General features: G+C 41.8%; 1 protein-coding gene across 5 annotated transcripts in view; it reads right to left on the bottom strand.

Moving 5' to 3' along the window:
• Positions 1-462: 462 nt before the first annotated feature.
• SLC37A1 (solute carrier family 37 member 1) overlaps positions 463-19,187 on the bottom strand; it is a 66,291-nt gene continuing 47,566 nt past the window's right edge. For 3 of the 5 annotated variants that reach the window (XM_006034930.3, XM_025217066.1, XM_014525326.2), the window contains 9 exons: positions 18,492-18,582; positions 16,024-16,086; positions 13,169-13,254; positions 12,368-12,416; positions 9,729-9,802; positions 7,850-7,928; positions 6,692-6,789; positions 4,189-4,241; positions 463-3,629 (listed from right to left, as the gene is read on the bottom strand). In XM_006034930.3, the coding sequence (XP_006034992.1) occupies positions 3,614-3,629; positions 4,189-4,241; positions 6,692-6,789; positions 7,850-7,928; positions 9,729-9,802; positions 12,368-12,416; positions 13,169-13,254; positions 16,024-16,086; positions 18,492-18,582 (609 nt within the window). In that variant the 3' untranslated portion in view covers positions 463-3,613. The other 2 variants (XM_025191055.1, XM_025191056.1) reach the window with 2 other exon arrangements.

Below are 19,187 nucleotides of genomic sequence, written 5' to 3'. Positions count from 1 at the left end.
TTCCAGTTTGTGTCTTTTTTTCTCCCATTTATTTTCCTTAGAAGTGGTTAGATGCATGGAAAACTTTGTTCTGATGTAACTTTGCATAACTTTTTCCTACTATTCTGATGTAACTTTACACCCCAATCTCTCCCTGGTAAGTTGCACTAAGACAACCAGTATGTTCCCTCCCCAGCTCCTTTCCTGAGTGCCTCCTTCCACACAGGACAGAGAGGAAAGCATAACCTCTCCCACTGATACAGCTGATAGACAGCGGCAGTGTTCTAGGTTTCAAAGGTCAGGGGAATAACATTCAGGTGAGAAAGCCAGTGTGCCTGGAAGAAAGATGAGAGTTGTTTTTCCTAAACAAACTATTTCCACAACTGTCTCTAGAAAGACAGACCCTCTCCCCATGAGGATGCCTATCTCACACGCACAAGATGGACAGCTTTTCCAGGAACAAATTAGAGGCAGAAAAGAGTCAACATTTCCCCCTTTAATAAAGAATTCAGCTTTTATTCAACACAATGTAAAAAATATTTTAAACTCCAAATAATCAGCATTAACAAAATGAAACATTTCACACTAAGATATGAACCCTATTTTGCCCATTGCAGTTTTGCATTCCAATGTGCATTTGCCAGCTGATTTGCTTCATCAGGTGAAGGCGCATTGACACCTGATGGTACCAAAACACACTGTTTGACTAGCACTCAGGGATTTTTAGGGCTGGTTATAGGAGAGAAGCAGTTTCACTCTTGTACTGCATATTCGCAACAGCAAAATAAGAGAACATTGGTGTCTAGTGAGCTGCCTTGCAGACAAGTTGGATATGGAAGTTAGATCCACTGGTTCAATTTTCTGCAGTGCAAAGTGACTGTAATTGCAAAGTATGGACACATTTTAAAGCCAGACTAAAGGTCCTCTGAAAAGTAAGAGCCTGATACTGCTGTTCTTAGGTAGGCAGAACTCCCATTGCAGACACAGCCCTTATAGATTGAGCAACATTGAATTCCAGTGGCCGAGGCATTTTTTGTAGCTTGAAATTGAAATGATCACATTTCCTAGCACTTTAAGAAACAAACATCAGTCATGTTTCAGCCATTTTATTATTCTGCACAATATTTTGACTGTTACACATGCCAGCTATCATTTTAGTCTGTCCTTCCTGATTTACAGATGTGGATTCCCTAATTCAACCCCAGATAAAAGTTGTAAGAAATTCTTAACGTTCCCCCCCTCAAGAAAATTGCACATCATTTTTTAAAATATATGCCATCCTTCTAGAACACTAAACTCCTGAATGGAAAAGGACAGTGTTAGGTACCAGAAACCCAATTCCTCAGAGCAATCAATGTTCGTTAGTTCAAATCTAGGTCTTTATACTGCAAAGGGTTTTAAAAAAAATAAATAAAATCAGCTCCCAAGAAGAAAAACACCCCAAATTTGGAGTTCATTAAACATTGTTACAACAGTATATTTCTATTAATAAATACAACTAGAAACACCTTAAGACATTAGCCTTAGCAATACAGCTTTAACAAACAATTTTGGAGATGCAGCGTCTAACAGTATAAATGGCTGTGATAGCCAAGACCCCAATCCTACAAAGACTAAGCCAAATGCTTCTTTTTATGCACTGAGAGACCCCTTACAAAAATCAGTGGTACTACTAGGTATGGTGTGTGTGTTACGTTAAGCATTTCTGTAAATCTTTGCAGGCCTGGTGGTGGTGTCTAGCATTCATCACACAAAGACTTTGGATGATGAATGCTAGAAAACTTTGTTTGACTGAAGCCTTTGGAGGTTCCTTTTTGCAAGCAAACACTTTGATTCAGCAAAATAGTTAAGCACATGCTTAACTTTAAATATGTGCCAAGTTTCAGTTCAGTCAGTGGGATTTAAGCACCTGCTTATGTACTTTGCTAAATCAAGGCCAAAATACAGAAACCCACACAACTGTTCTGTGTTCAAAAATGAGGTCAACATTTGAACAATTCAGAACAACAGTCCTCAAAGCATAAATACTGAGCTAAAACAAAACACAGAACCAGCAGTTGGTGGACAAAAAAATAAAAATAAAAAAAATGTACCAGTACATTTTTGTAGGGTTATTTTAAGAAGTGGTATTTTGTCCACCAAGTCAAGTATATACAGTACTGTCTTGTTTTGCAAAGCTTAAAGCAAAAGTCAGAACATTCAGAACATTATGGTTGCTTAAAAGTTTTAATAAATACATCTTTTAACAAATATAGAATGTGTCTATTTAACCTTTGCATTCAATCTGTATCAATGCCTCCTTTACAGAAACTCTGTATTTTGTTACATCTTAGTACATTCCCTAGAAACATGTTCTCTCTCAGAAGGAGAGAAACTGTCAGATTAACAAAAAACGGTATGTTATGAAAACACAAACAACTGCACTTTCAGGATAACATGTGCCATAACACTTCCTTTGATCCCATATCCCAGATTACTTTTACCCCACACACACGTGCATGCATGCAATGAACATGGACCACCGGCCTCTCTGTGAGCAAGTTTTTAGTACTCTGATTAAAGGCCTGATCCTGTACTAAGCTGTCTTCAGGAAGATCCTTATGTCTGCATGCACCCCACTAGTATCTGTGAGGTAGGTGCCTGCATTAAAATTGTTGTGAGGTCAGGGTCAAAGTCAGCCTATTTCTGTTCAACCCTCTAAAATTAATGCTAAAGCTTCCATCACAAGTGAGACAAGATATTATCCTCTGCTACCCCAGGGTGGCCTAGACAAGCAATAAAACAGCAAACATGTAGTTTGTCCACCCAGTTTATATAGCACCAGAGACTCTTGTAGGAAATGCTGAGCTCTAATAAGTTTCTTTGCTAGTTGAGCCTCCTTCTCAGACAATCCCAATCGAGCAATAATATCTAGCCAGAGGTCAGCAGAGGCACCCAACTTAGTAATTAGGTGTAAGATCCATTATGTTACACACAAAATGGCTGAATGTTGCCTTTGGGATTCTCCTTTACAGGATTAAGTTAGTGATGCAGTTAAACCATAGTAATATGGTCTGGCTCTGGTATTATTCTGTTGAACAATTTCAGAATATTGAATAGCAGTGAATTGTAACCAGCTGGAAAATTCACATATAGTATTAGGATCTTGCCTTTTAAGAGATGACATAAAGGAAACTTTGATCATTAATGTTTTGTTAACAATACTGGCAGAGTCCATTGCTGGAGTAGCTGAAGAGCTTATTTTCTTCACGCTCTGTTCTCAAATCTCCTTGCTTTCTGATCAAAAATGCAGTTTAAATGTTTAATTGAAATATTCTATCCAAATGAATCCAAAGGCACTTGGTACTTCTTTCTGGCTCAGTTAAGGCATACTTGTAGCAGCTTCTCAAACCTTCCGTCTCTTTCCAGGTCATAAAACAGTCAACATGCTGAGGTATTGATGCATGTGCAAAAAAATAAGAAAGAACTTCACCAGAAATTCACTAGTTGAATTTCTAAATCGTCTTCTGACAAGAGTACAAAATCCTTCATGAAAACAATCTCTTAAATATTGAATAAGTTATTCTGAAAAGTCTTTGAGGGAAGAGTTCTGATCACTCGCACAGACCTTATTCCAAGTCCAAGATGTCATTACTCAGTGTTCTTTAAACCTGTGAAAGCACAGCAAACAAAACAGAAGAGCTTAATAACTTCCAAATACTGTATGCATTCTTTGTTATATACTTTTCTATTCCATGCCTCATCTTCTTATAATTATGGAGGGAGGATTGCACCTTATTTTACTTACACAAGTGTAAAAGGAATTTAGTCCCACTGATTTAGTGAAATTTCTCCAAATGTACATTAGTTTAGACTCAGAATAACCCTTTTTACCCAGAGGTCTTGTGGAATGAAAAAGTATAATTTGCTACTATTAAAAACTCTCCAAGAACTTAGTCTACCAACCTACACTCAAGGGTAAAAAACTGAGATGGGTCCATCTTTTGAAGAAAGCTGTCTAGGAGTCTAATGTTCTCTGCTAGTTTTATAAAATCTATAGAGAAAAATCATCACGATTAAAAAAAAGGTAGTGGTGTTGCTATTTGGAGGCAAAAAGTAGGTTGGGATACATGAACATAAGGAATCCATTATTTCTAGAATAAGAGGGAAGCAAGCTAAAAACAAACATAGTAAAATATTTAATGATCATTAAACACCAATAATACTTACAAGGTATGATCCATTCTACATCCGAGCTCCTTCTGTATAAGACGGACTAAGAACTGCACAAAAATAAACCCGCATTAAAACTCTGCCTAGATGCACCACGGAGTTATGTTTCAGTGTAAAATGCACACTGTCATTCTCTTACATTTTCATTTAATATGCTATTGCAGTTTGCACGACTAAAACCCCCATTGTACTTATGGATAATTAGTATATCACTGGACAATGATTTTGTACCATTAATGGCAAGGTGATGCATACAAGCCTGCTGGTACTGGTCAGGCTTAGAACCAACTGATACATTTCAAAACAGAACAGATTTACAAAAATCCTCCTTTTTGACAAAATTGGAAAATGAAAAAGCTAGCTGTTGTTTCCCCGCCACACACTATTTTTCTCCCTCATTCCCTCCTCTGCCTCTTCCCAACTTTCTCTGTGGCAAAATGAAAAAAAGAAATTCAGGAAACCAAACCACAAGGTAAGGAAAGAAAACTGAACAAAAACCAAGCCCAAAGATGGCAAAGCCTTTTTAATTAACATGTCAAACAACTTGTTCTTCTTCTAAATCTGGGATGAGAAATCCCTTGGAAATCCTCAGTGAAGTTCCCCATCTGTAGCATGAATCATTTTAAGTGCTGGTATGGTTCACAAAAAACCAGCAGAGGGAGTCCAAGACTTAAATTAAAATGGTAGTGTATCAACAGTGCTCCAAGATTCACATTTCTGGGCATGATTGAGCAAAATGTTTGGTATGAGAACAGCTTGACTTGTATGACAATTTGCAGAAGTAAAATTTCCAGGTATTTTGGTGTTTTCAGATCCAGGTCCTTTATAGTTTCTGCCTTCTGAACAGTGATTTGTATGCACAACACGGGCATGCACAGCTACGCTAACAGCCAAATGCAAACGTCCATGATTTCTGGCTGTTACTCACGTGACCTGGTTATGAGCATGTTTAAAAAAGTGAAATCTGATTTACAAAGATGTGGGAGAACATCAACCGCCCAAGTGCTGCAGGACTTCAATGGATTTTGAGGGTCTAACCTACTCATGGGACATTTGGAAAAAGAGTTGCATTTTTAACTACAAGGGCTGAAGAGCTTTACTGGCAAGACAGAGAAAAAACAAACCAGTAAGTATGAACAACAGGATTTATCAGGCTGACAGGGAAATTACCTAGTAGACAGGAGAAATTCCTGCAGCACCAGTAATGGCTCTGTAAACAACTTTTTATAGTGCTTTATAACACACACATTTACTTGACAAAGCATGGCAGTTAGGAAGCATCAGTTTCATTCTGCCTTAGAAAGTCACATTTATCTCCTCCAGAAGGGCTGGATCTTCCACCTGTCCATGGCATGGGACAGTTAAAAGGGAAGGCAAATCTTTCAGCATACAATAAAAGTATGTTTTAGGTCACAATAGCGTATTCGTAGGAGCTCTTGTCAGTTATTAACTAGCCTATCCATTTTATTGATTTGATCTCCAGGTCTCAGTGGGACAACTTGATAATGTTCCCAGAGGAGGAACCTGCTTTTCCTTGGATGCCACTAAAGTCATTTAACTCTTCCAAGGTATCTGGTTCGGTCATTGAGCAGATCAGACTGGAGAGGCCAGGCTGAATGGAGTGTCTCACATTGCTGAGCCCTTTCAGGAATCCCTTCTATTGAGGGTTCACAAAGGGTTAGTAAGTGAAAATTCACTGGACCTCTGTGTAGCAGGTCAGCATTGTTGCTCCAACACTCTGGCCGAGCAGGAAATGGAGTCATAAAGATAAAACACCTAGGAGCTTTGTGGCAAAACCTGAAACAGAACCTGCAAGTCAAGTTCTGCAGATGTAATATCACTGATTTCAATGGAGCTACATGCCAGCAATTCATTTGTTCCCAGATCTCTTGACACCTTGTTTTGTGCGTTACTGAATGGAAGGCAAAGTAAGGGAAATCAGAGCAGACACTACTCCTCTGATCATCCCATCCACTACACTTTTCTTAAGTCAAATAACTGAAAGAAGTGCTGAAAAAGCAAGGCACAACTGGACAGTGTGTGGTTAGCTCTTGAGAGTTTCTTTACCCCGACAATATGGATGCTGTGGCAATGCAGTAAACATTTGTTACTACCTCAGCAAATTGGCTTTGCTGCTTCAGTGTTACAAGTAACAAAGTAAATCAAAAGAATTCTTCTCTAGATCAAACCGAGAGGTCCTCCCAGATTTATATGTGAATTTTTGCTTGCAATACTGTTCACCAAAACTGCTCCAAAGAACTGTTGCATACACACATCATCCAGAAACCGAAGTGTACTAAAGACAAACTATGCTTTTGAATTAAAATTTAAGAGGATTCTGAAATTGTCAACTTTGCTCCTCAGTTGTAAAAAAATCCTCTGCATTTGAATGGAAACAGTCCTCTGAAATGGAATCAGCAAATGGCATTAAATTGAGGAAATGAGCATTTTCATACAAATAGCTTGATACAAAAGTAATCTAACATAGACAGTGACTCACCAGTAAGGCACATGCATCTGCCACCATGAGCATATAAAATACATTGTTCCAGCCAGAAGGAGAAATAAGACCAGCTAACAGAGGTCCTAGAGCAGCACCTGAAATACAGGATGGATATACTAGCTTGTTAAAACTGATGGGATATAAAAAAGTTACTACTAGATGGTCTATATTTAGGTATTTTATTCATTTTCTGTCCCGGCTTCTCGAGAAAGCAAATCCCATATTGACATCTATTTGTAGGAGGATGCATGAAGGGTAGATAAGTTATTATACAGTATGGCTTCATACTGTTCCTATGACAGGGCAGCAAAAAACTCTCTCAAGACGTGAATAGCTGGCTAGGGTATACAGGTGTCTGCAGACATGCAGGGATGCTGCTCTGACACACTTTAATTACAAGGCGTCAGAGCAGACTTAATTAATCGAGTCTGTTGGAGTATGCTAATTACTGTGGCTCCAGCAGCCTCCACATCTTGTGTATTCAGCATCCCCGCCTTTCAAAATAGCGGCAGGGACATTTTAACTAAAGCTTATCAAACGAACTTTAGTTAAAGTGCCTTGCTGCCATTTTGAAGTGGCGGGACACTGAATACATGAGACACTCTTAGAGCCACGTTAATCAAAACACTGCCCCCCAACCCTCACAGCAAGTGTAAAGATGCCTTATATGGAAGGATTCCCCACAGCAGGAGGAATTCCCAGGTGGTGCAGGTTCACCAACACCATCCCCACCCAACTATTGCTATAACTAGGGCATTACTGATCTTTTGAGGTTAAGACAGTTCCTTGACAGCTGGCATACACTGGGCCACAGACCAGTCTGTGGCCAGGTCTGCCCCATATTTAAGGCTACCTTTGTACAGCTCCCCACTCGCATAGCTGGAGTGGGCAAGGTGGAAAGAATCCAGCTTGACACACAGTCCACGTGAATCTTGCAGCCTGGTTGCTTTAGAAAAAGCCTCTTTTTACTTGTATAACCTGAACATTTCTGATCCCCATGTCACTGGGACAAGTGCTGGGTTCCATAATTCCAGTGGTGTAGTCCCTTTTCAGAGCTGATCCACCCCGTTATACAGCTCCTAGGTCTTTTGGTTAACCTCTGCAGTCACTGTAACCTCCTACAGTCAAGGCCAATAGCTTCAGAACACGACTTACCTACAGAACCAGTTCCATCGATGATAGCTGTCACTGTGGACAGGGCCCTTGCATTCCCTTTCAGACTTTTGTGGGTGCCCTGCAGTGACAAACAATCAGAATGTAACCATTTACACCTGCTTTATGCTTCTGTTCTTACAATGACAAAGTAAACATTAGCATTTACTTCAGGAAGCAACCTTACATAAATAGGGCAAGACCTTTTTATCATTGGTTACACCACCCCTATGACCCATCTCTACTGTTTATACTCTCCTCATTTATCTTAAGCACATTCCTTATTATAAATAACTGTCTGTGCTGCTTACACATGGTGCATGCAGAACAGAAAGCATGTCTCACTGGTGATTTGCTCAGAAGGTACAAGGTTATTGCAGCCATTGTTCCCCTGGTCAAGAAGACACTGTGGAACAGAAAAAAGTCACAAGCTGGACATGCAACACTAACAAAGCTACAGCATTGGAATAATTTAAAAAGCCCATTTAGAGGATTACAGAGCCAAAGGCACTAAGAGGAAGTGGTTGTAAAGGCCACTTTATAGCCTCTATTACTAAATAAGCATTGCAAAGTGAGGCTAACAATGACAGGAATAATTTTATAACAAGGCACAAATGGAACCTGGATGGTTCAGATGGCTGGTAATAGGACAGGGACCTTTTCGTTTCCAGGGGACCATGTAGAATTCTGTTTAGGTTACCAGTGGCCTGAAGTCTCATTCGTATCAGAAGGCTGTTTGGCAATATATGGGAAAATCAATTCAGTCCAGCTGCTGGACCAGTGGTATCCACATCACCAGATCCTGCATCCTAGTTAATAGCCTCTTTGCAACGACTGACAACTGAATGGATATGAAGGGTAAACTTCCTTCTCAAGCTTAAAGATGGTGCGTTTAGAACAAATCACCAAACAGCCCAGGGGTAGATTTTAAGTTCTGCTGCCTTTCCTGTACCTACAGCGCTATATACATTCAGCATATTTCAAAACCATAATTTGTACTTATCATAAAAAAGCAACATTGAAGACAAGATACCAGGGTGAGGTTTTCATGGAGGATTTATTACGTCTCAGCCTGTGAGACCTTGTGTGGTATATGCAATAGGAATGGTGGGGCATAAGCTGACTTGGATAAAGTACAAGGGTGGATGGAGGCAGATACAAGGGTTGGAGCCAGGCATGGTGCTCCAAACCCTGGGATGAACACCACAAGCTCATTTTGCACCCTCTCTCCCTTATTCTCAAGGGTGCAATTAAAATAGGTAAGCCATGGGTGGGGCATGTGCTTTTCTCATTCATGCTGGGTGGTGACCTCCCAGATCCACTCTTTGGTTTCTGCTACTAGGCCAGGCTAATCTGCAGGCCAGGGCCACTCATGAGCATTAATATAGGATGGAGTTTACTGATGCTCCCTGTCCTGTACATTACTCCTTGCCTTCTACTTAAGTACATGCTGACACTGTGGGGGATCAATCCCTCACTGCTTATTTATTAGTCTTCCTAGCAGTGATTCTCAACCAGTGTGATGCAGCATGAGTGCCATGAGATCTGTTTAAGGGTCCCATGCACCATTAGTATAGTTAGGTGTGCAAACGCTTGCATACAATTCACGAGATGAACCCAAGGATTTCAATAGAAACTCACAGAGTTAAAAACATTCTGATCTGCTGTGGTGTTCCTGAGCTCTTTGCAACAGAAGAACTGCTCTATTTTTTTTTTTTTGCAGTAAAAAAAAAGAACAAAAGCTAAGACCTGGCATTTTCCAAGGTGTGTCTTAAGTCTAACAAGGTTGGGAACCACTGCTTCATAGAAACCAGGTTTCCCCACTTCATGCAGGAACATGAATGGAGCTGCTGGCTAGCCATGAAACAAAGAGCAAACTCACCAAGTCAGCTGAGACTGCAGTTGTGATCAGTGCGTAGGGGCCATTCACTAGGGCTCCGCTGATGAGTAGCATGACTGTTGGGAGTCAGGGAAAGAATACTGAATAAACCTGAGTGTTCTGGAAATCAGTGCTAACTATGGCAATGTGTGAGGATTTAAACTCGGAGCACTCAGCGTAAATTATATTTACTGAAGGAATATACAGTAATTATGAGATTATGACTAATAGCATGTACAATTCTGATTCAGAATCTTTAAGAAGGCTTCCAAGAAACGAAGGGTAAAGTTGTCCACCTAGTAATGGATAGATTTAAGTACAAAGAGGGGACTTCTCCAAGCACAGCTATAAAAAAGATTCTTGCCCATCCCCAAACCCTCATTTGTTACAGAAGGTAAGCAAGGAGCATCCCTGGATCTGCTGGTGTAGTGCTTAACAAAATGGATCCCTAACACTTTGCAAGGGCTTTGGGTACCTTGGCTACAAAAGTACAACTCCTCCGCCAGCACTGACACTTCAACACCTTTTTTTGTAATTCATAGGAGACCTCCAACAAATTCTGTATAGTTAAGCAGAAGCAAGGCAGGGTGCCACCTTAGAGACTAACTTATTCAGAGTGGCATGAGCTTTCATAGGCAACTACCTACTTTGCCAGAGTCTATGATTTTATGTATATTTAAGCTATGTTCTGAATCAGGTCCCTTTTAAGAGACATGAGTGGCGTATGGTATGACGTAGAAGGGTCTATTTAACCATCTCTGACATTTGGCAAAAGGAACATAGCAGACCCTGTGCCAAGTATTAGGTGTTCACTAAAGGGTGTCTGCCATGCCCCCTTTCACTCATTTCCCAACTACACCATTTCCCAACTACACCAGGGACAACAAAGAGTCCTTCTTCAGATATGTGGAAGGCGAAAAAAGAATAAAGATAGCATTGGCCCCCTGGATCAAATGGGGCAGCTGACATCTGACACCCAAGAAAAGGCCAATCTCCTAAATGACTTTTTCACATCAGGTTTTCACCCTCCCAAGGGGATCACACTGTCAGAAAGGACATGAACCAGCCTGGGAGTGGGGGGCGGGCCCAAAATTGATGTGGATCAGGTGAAGGAACACCTCGAGAATCTGGACATTCACAAGTTCACGGGCCCTGACAGAATGCACCTGAGAGTCAAGGAGCTGGCACATATTGTTGCACCCCCCCATGGCAAAGATATTTGAAAATTCATGGTACTCGGGCGAGGTCCCAGAAGACTGGAAAAGGGCCACTGTGGTCCCTATCTTCAAGAAAAGGAGGAGGGATGACACAGGGAATTATAGACCACTCAGTCCGACATCCATCCCTGGAAAAATCCTAGAGAAAATTGTCAGGGGATCCATCAACACCAGACTAACAGAAGGCAAGCTTCTGAAGACCAGCCAACAAGGCTTTGTGACTGGCAGGTCTTGCCTGACCAACCTCATCTCCTTCTATGACCAGGTGACACGAGTCCTGGACATGGGAGATGACGTGGATATTATATATCTGGATTTCAAGAAAGCCTTTGACCTAGTTCCCCACAACGTCCTTATAGCTAAGCTGGGGAACTATGGCCTTGATCATCTTATGGTCCAATGGCTAGGTAACTGGCTATGGGGTTGGACCCAAAGAGTACTAGTTAATGGGACCAAATCGGCGTGGCACAGGGTGAGCAGTGGGAGGGCTTGGTACTTGGGCCGGTAGTCTTTAACATCTTCATTAATGATCTGGAGTCAGGAGTCAGATGCAAACTGGCTAAGTTCACGAATGACACCAAATTATGGGGGAGGGCGGTCACACTGCAAGACAGGCTGGGGATAAAGGCCAACTTGGACACACTCTCAAGTTGGGCTGACCAAAACCGGATGGCCTTCAATGTTGAGAAGAGTAAGGTGCTTCACCTCGGTAGGAAGAACCCTCAGCACACTTACAGGCTCGGCAGCGCTACACTCGCTAGCAAAAGAGACTTGGGGGTCCTGATTGACCACAAGATGAATATGAACCACCAATGTGATGTTGTGGCTGGCAAAGCAAACCAAACTCTGGCGTGTATCTACCGATGCGTCTCAAGCAAAACCAGGGACGTCATCCTCCCGCTGTACTCAGCCTTGGTGAGGCTGCAGCTGAAGTACTGCATCCAGTTTTGGGCCCCCCACTTCAAGAGGGATGTGAAAAAGCTTGAGAGAGTCCAGGGGAGAGTCACTTGTATGATTCAAGGCCTGGAGGGCAGGCCGTACAAGGAGGTTGAGGGATTTGGGACTCTTCGGTCTGGAAAAGAGAAGGCTCAGGGGGGACTTGGTGGCAGCCTACAATTACATAAGAGGGGTACATCAGGACCTGGGAGAACAGCTGTTCCCCAGAGCCAAGTTTACTGCAGGTTTTTTTCCCCTGTGGCCTCCCATGGAAGTACTGAAATGCTTTCACCTAACCTTTCTCTGGGTGGCTTACGTCTATTAAAACTAGGAAACATATTCAAGTGACTTAAATGCAAGCTGCAAGTAATCAGCACCTCTCAAAAACCAGGTCATTATCATCTACCTCAGAAATACCAGTCTGAATGGAATTTAAGTAAAAAAGATACAATGAATTAAGAACAGGCAAAAAATAATTTAACTACTCACCTATGGTGGCCTCGAGGCCCATTTTACTGACTGCAGAGAACATGTACAACTGTAGTGGGTATGAAAGAGCAAACATCAGCAGTTAGAACAGCAGATTCGGGCTTGACTGATCTTTTACTTTTCCTAACACGAATCAGGAGTAACTTCAATGATGCTGAACATTAGGCAGTTGCGACTCCTTTAGTCTTCACAGAACTGCAGGTTTTCATAAGACACTTCAAAATCACACCGAGAAAGCCAGTTGTCTGTTATGCAAAGTTATTAGGTTTGTTATTCTGGCTGCTTCATTTTCTCATGCATCCCCTATCATATAAAACTCTCAAAGACAAGAGATAGCTACTGTGATCAACTGTTTTACCCAGTCAGGTTGCTCACTTCAGCATAAGACAGAATACTGCTGATATTCATACCGTTTAGTCTATGCTAAAAAGCATGCACTGTCTGTCTGCAGTAGACAGCTTTCAAACATTAGCTCAGGGATTGTAATGATTTGGTGGTGGTTTTAAATAAAATAAAATAAAAGAAGTAAACTGCCAGGCACTGTCTGATTAAGAGCTGCAAAACTGAATAATAGGAGTTCAGTAAAAAGACAGCTGAAAGTGATAATTTTTCATGGAGTCCTGAAACAGACATTATACCATTTTTTAAAGTTAAAGCCTTCCCAACCCTCTGTATTTGCTCTTTCTGGAGTGACTTTTTTAGAAGCTCTTGAGAACAGGAGCTTTTAGTGGAAATGCTGACAGAACTAAACCACAGCGGCACGAAAGAAGACAGGAGTATAATAAAGAGGACATCTCTTACCGTGGGTGCGGCTAGGAATAACATCATGCCACAGGTCGAAGCCCTTTTTTCCAATCTATCTGAAATTATGCCTGCCAAAATTCCACCTGAGAGAGAGACATTACAGTGCAAGAATTTTATGCACCAAACTTGAACAAAGCTTATGAACTACTTGCCTACAATCAGGGCAAATCGTTTAAAAGTAGACTTACACACCAATGGAGTAGAGGAATGAAAACACAGTTCATATGAGTAGCACCCTTAATATTATCTATGCCAAAATTAATCAAGTATTTTAGCTTCATTGCTCTTTTTTTGTTTTTTTTATTCTGAGACCTTCTAAACACCCACAAGGATTTAAAGGGAGGAAGCATCTAGATGTCACTATATTGATAGTCATGGATGAGGATTATACTTTACTGTGGCATCAGGAACCCATCTGTATCCAATCAGCCTCTTGTAATGCACAAATAATAAAGGCCTCCACCTCCTCTAAAGGAGGTATATATCAGGTCTCACACCAGAATCCTCCATATCCCATCCAATTTCAAATGCAAGATCCAGAGTGTATCCCACTATGTATGTTAAGCTACAAACTACTTGCTAAGTTATATCAGAAGTTGCCTAGTGTCGGCTTTCAGTTTAATACTGGATACAGGCTTGACTATCTAGAAGGGAGCAGAGCAGGGATTCAGTCTTCTCGTATTGCCTTGCTCACCTCTTCCCCCCACAGCCCCTCTGTCATTTATCTGAAACCATCTATTGACTTTTTGTTTATGCATATTAGGTGTTCTCTTGGAAACGGACCCTCTTTATGCCATGTGTGTACAGTGCCTAACACTGTGGGGCCCTCATCCATGACTAGAGCACTTAGGTGTTACTGCAGTGCAGAAGGATGGATTAATTTGTTTCTGATCCAAAACAAAATTAAAAACTCAGGAAATGGCAGCCTGTGTCAAGGGAAGAAGAGACCCAGGGCTCAATGTCCTGGGCACCATGTCCCCCAGATACAAATGCTTTTGAAGAGCTCTCGCCTATTTCATTTGGCCCCATCATTACTGTAATAATTACTCCATCACTGATTCCCTTTTACTGTCATTCTTCTATGTTCCCAGATCATCCAGCTCTACTGCCCTCAACACCCTACCCCTTTCCTTCCAAAGGAAACCTAAGCCCAAGCATATTTCCTGGCTGTATTTGCCCTGCTCATCCATAATGTACCTTGTCTAGCTTTACAATTATTTCTGAGGCTTTGATTTGTACCTTAGAAAGTTCCATGCTTAAACTACTAGACAAAAATCACTTTCCTTTCTTGAGTGCCATCCATGTGGATTTTCAGTTGTGTGTGTTGGGGGTGGGGGAGTAAAACTTGACCTATGGAGAACCCAAGAGGTGAGGAATAGTGCAGGTGAAATTCCAGGCCAGGCTGGAGCCATGGCTGCTAAACCTTGCCATCACATGAACAGCATGATGGAGCCACTGGCCTGCTCCAGCAACCATAATAACCAATAACTCTGGCTCCAGCCACACCTCCTCAGTTCACCCCTGTTGTTGTCTTCTGCTGAACTGGCAGAGGTCCCTTAGGTGACAGGTAAGAAGTGCAGAGGAAACCCAAAGGCCAAACTACCTGAGCATCTTCAAAGTGGAACTGAATGGAAGCCCTCACTTCACTGACTTGTACCACCCTTACACTGATTCAGAAGGTCCTTAGCAAGAAATACAAACATACCATATTTTTTCGCATACAACATTTTTTCTCCCTTGGAAAAAAACAGCTGCTGGAAACTGAGTGCACAGAATATGCAAGAAATACATTAAGAGCAGTTTGTGCCTTACCAGGCAAAAGCAAAAGAATCTGCATGCACCTCACAGGGCACAGAACAATGAACAGGCTCCATCACTGCAGCTACGCTGTAATTTACTGCAAGAAAGAACTTTTTTCTTCATTCTGCCTGCATACTTTATTCTGGGACATATTGCATGTGAGAAAATACAGCAGCAGAGTATTATAGTAAAGGAATCTTTAATTTATCATCATCTCCTCAGACTCTAGATTTTAAACACAAAGGCCTGAAGCTGACAACAACACTTTTTAGAGGTTAAAGGAAAAACCTAGTCTCTGCACCTTTCCGACTGTGGAAGGCCTCCAGTAGCAGAACTGGCATCATTTTAATAAGCAAGTGCAAGCATAGGATAGCTTTCTGCAGAGGAAGAAATGAGGTGACAAAAAGGACAGGAGAGGGCTATGGGGCTGCACCAGAGCAGTATAAGGGCCGGTCTACAGCAAGTTCTGGGTGCTGTCAGGGGCACCCATTTTGGAACACGCCCTATCCACAAGCTCCCATGTGTATGTGCCAAATCCAAAAATGCAGTGGTGAAGCACTACATTTATATATATTACACACACAAAATATTATATTGTTACACTAATCAGAAACACTATTTTAAAACATTAGCCTGTGAGAGTGTATGTATGTGTGTGCATGTGCACACACGTCACTTCATTTCCAGGTTTTTTGCATGCGAGTGGGAATGAGCGGGCAAGTAACGATGCTCAAAAGTAGCTCTCCCCGAGATTACCAGGGACATGGTGCAGACACCCCAGGACACTTGGACCTTACAATCTTCCTTGTACAGGACTCACTCAAGAGGCTGTGGATTCATTTCTCCAGCCCACATACTCAGGCTGGGGAGGTGGCAAATGGATTTTGCTCTGAGGGTCCAATCCTACTTAGATTCATATTTTGCCATTATTTTTCAGTGGACCAAGACCAAAGCCTAATTTCACAGTGAAAAAGTAAAATCTAGTAGCTGTGTGCTACACGTTGTCTTAGATGAGTCAGATTTAAAAAAAAAAAATCAAAAGTTAAACTTACCAAAGATTCCCCCCACATCAAACAGTGTGGAAAGATCTCCAGCTCTTTTGGCATCAAGGTGCTCTAAGAAGAAAAGCAGAATACAGCTGATCAAAACTGTTGTTCTCACTGTATTCAAAGGGACAGATAAATCCCACTATACAGATAGCTGTTGTACCAGTATAACATCAGCTGGGTGTTATTTTTTTTATTTCAACCAGTACCCCATATCAGTCATATTATTGTATCACGGATAGTTATACTAGGACAAAGGGACCTTTTATTGCTACTGGTATATTACCACTGCAGCTGTGCTTGGTATACCAGCCCATGTTTGGTAGTCAGTCACTTATATGTTCTGATCCAACTCCCACTGAAGTCAAAGGGAGTATTTCCATTGTCCTCACTGGGAATCAGGTTTTCTTTGCTAAGCCAAATTAATGTACCCCTTAAAAATATTGATTGAAAAGAGACATTAAATTTTTGATTGAAAATTATCAACACAACACTCCAAAAGCCAGACACTTCCAGTAAGGAGTCTAGCTGTATCTCTCTCTGCAAGTATGCACATTACATGGCTTTTTCTTCCACATCACCACTCACTTATAAAAGACTACTAAATCAATGTTTTGTTATAAATTGTAATACTGTATCTAATGTAATCTGAACTGACTGCTTTCACAAAGTCCATTACCACAGAAGTATTTGTAACATGGAGGACAGGCTATGCCTCTTGGAGGCATTCCACCTGATCCTCTGTTGGTAGCTGCTGGTGGTATAAACAGTGGTTCTCAACCTTTTTCCTTCTGGGACCCATTTGCAAAGATCCATGGCCTGTTCTGACCCACAGACCCTGCTGGTACCTGACCCCCAGTCCCTTGCTTCCCAGGGCCATGCTGGTGTCCCTCACTCCCGACTCGCAGCCCTGACCCACCCAACCCTGCTGGAGCAGCCACCAGTTGCCCCCTTCCCACTTGGGCTGGAGAGTGGTGAATGTGGCGGCATCTGGGCTCATGTGGGCAGCAGTGAAGTGAGTCCGGCACTGGCATGGGCTGGAAGGAGGAGGAGGAGAGGCCTGTGCCACCCGCACCTGCCTTGGGCTAGGCCAGCCAGGTATAGCCCCTCCTTCCCCCTGAGCAGCATCTCCCGACTGCCCTGGCCCTGCAAGCATGGGCACTGGCCCCAGTGCTGCCAGCCTGGCCATGCAGCTCTCCCCTACCCCCTTCCCCGCACTGGAAGAAGCAGGCGCCTTCCCTCCGCTCCTCTACCCTGCCACAGATTGCAACCCTTTAAAATATTCTTGCAACCCACTTTTGGGTCATGATCCACAGGCTGAGAAACACTGGTATAAATGATATTCACAGCCTCTTTATGTGGCAGCAGATTTTAAAAGCCATAAGATAGGACCTGGAAAATAAACTTCTTGGGCAAGAAGCACTCTTAATATTGCTCAGCAAGCAAATGAACAATAAAGCAGCATCCCTCAGTCTTTGGGCTGCTTCAGAATTCATAGATTGTAGAGTCGGAAGGGACCACAATGGATCATCGTGTCTGACCCCCTGCATCTGGCAGGAAAGAGGACCGAGGTCAGATGACCTCAGCCAGGGGATATAAAAGCATTATTTTATATGCATTATTACTACAGTGTTTTTTTAATGGAATATCCTGACTTAGAGCCAAAACCACATCACTAAGACTTGAAACTTTCAGGGATAAACTATATTCATATTTTTGTAGTGGTTATTTCATATCACTTGGTACATGTCACTGGGTACATCTGCACAAGACGCTATACCACCATAGCGATGAGCTACAGCGACATAGCCCATTGCTACAGCAACGTAGTGTTGACAGGCACGAGCCGTGATGCTGCCACTACTATACCAGTGGTTACCGTGCAGTCATTTAGTACTTGCTTTACCTACTTGTAAACTAAAAACAAGTACTAGATGACTGCACAGTAACTGCTGGTACTGCACAGTCTTGGCACTGCACAGGTCTTTTCCAATCTGATCCTACTACACACTACCTTGTTGCAACTGCACAGTAACGGCAGCATCAAGGTTTGTGCCTGCTGATGCTACGTCGCTGTAGTGACAAGCTATGTTGCTGCAGCTCATCGCTATGGTGGCTTAGCATCTTGTATAGACATGCTCAGTGACATGTACCAAGTGATATGAAATAACCACTGCAAAAATATGAATATAGCTTATCCCTGGAAGCTACAAATCTTACGTGATGTAGCTTTGTCTCTGAGTGTCAAAATATTTCATTAAAAAATACTGTAGTACTAAGTGACTGCGCAGTAACAACGTGGCCACTGAGGTGTACAATTAATGTGCCCGCTGAGGTGTACACTTAACTGCAGTCTTTAAATTGTCCTGCTGCATTAGCAACCCTGGCAATATGTTTATTCTTATTTAATCAAGTTCACCAAATTGAAGAACAATTTTTAACCAAACATTTGTTTCCTTTACATTGATACTTACCTACATTTGTGATATAGAGGGGAAGCCAGAAAAGGAAAGTGTAACTGACCAATTTAGCAAATAACAAACACAAGGAAAATTCTATCACTCCCTACAAGAAGAAACAGAAGCAAGGTTAGTACCTAAACAGTCATTGTTGCTTTTCTTGGTTTATATGCTAAACAACAGAGTAGAAAATCTAAGTGGCATCTTAAACCTCTCTCAACAATTCCTTAGGGGATTCTTGCTCTAGGAGCACGAAACTTATGCTCAAAGCAGACTGCAGTATTCTGCTTGTGTATCTTTCTTTCTCAGTAACTCTCTGAAATTAACCACAGAGAGAATGTTAATAGCAAAAGACAGTGTTCATAACCGCTTTGGAGAGCCCCCAATTTTATTCATACATCTTCCTGGATATACCAAGATAGGCATTTGTATTGCAGTAGCTTAAGGGTGTCCCCACATTGACCTAAACAGCCAGTATGCTACATGGTCTCACATGGGGTCAGCAAAGCCAAACTGAGACAAATTTAGGTTTCAGCTTCCCCAAAGTCCCATAATGTTAATATCAGAGATTTTGGTTAAGTGTGGTCTCTAGATAAAAATCAGTGACTCCATAACCCCTTACAAATCAGAGGATTATTTTACCCCATTCCATCTACTGATAAGTATGTGTAAGATTTAGCTATTACTGTACAGATGATGTGAATTTTACCA

This window comes from Alligator sinensis, unplaced genomic scaffold (genome assembly GCF_000455745.1).
Source record: "Alligator sinensis unplaced genomic scaffold, ASM45574v1 scaffold643_1, whole genome shotgun sequence".
Taxonomy (NCBI): Eukaryota; Metazoa; Chordata; order Crocodylia; family Alligatoridae; genus Alligator; species Alligator sinensis.
Note: the sequence above shows the minus strand (reverse complement) of the source record. Positions and strands in the feature narration are given on the sequence as shown.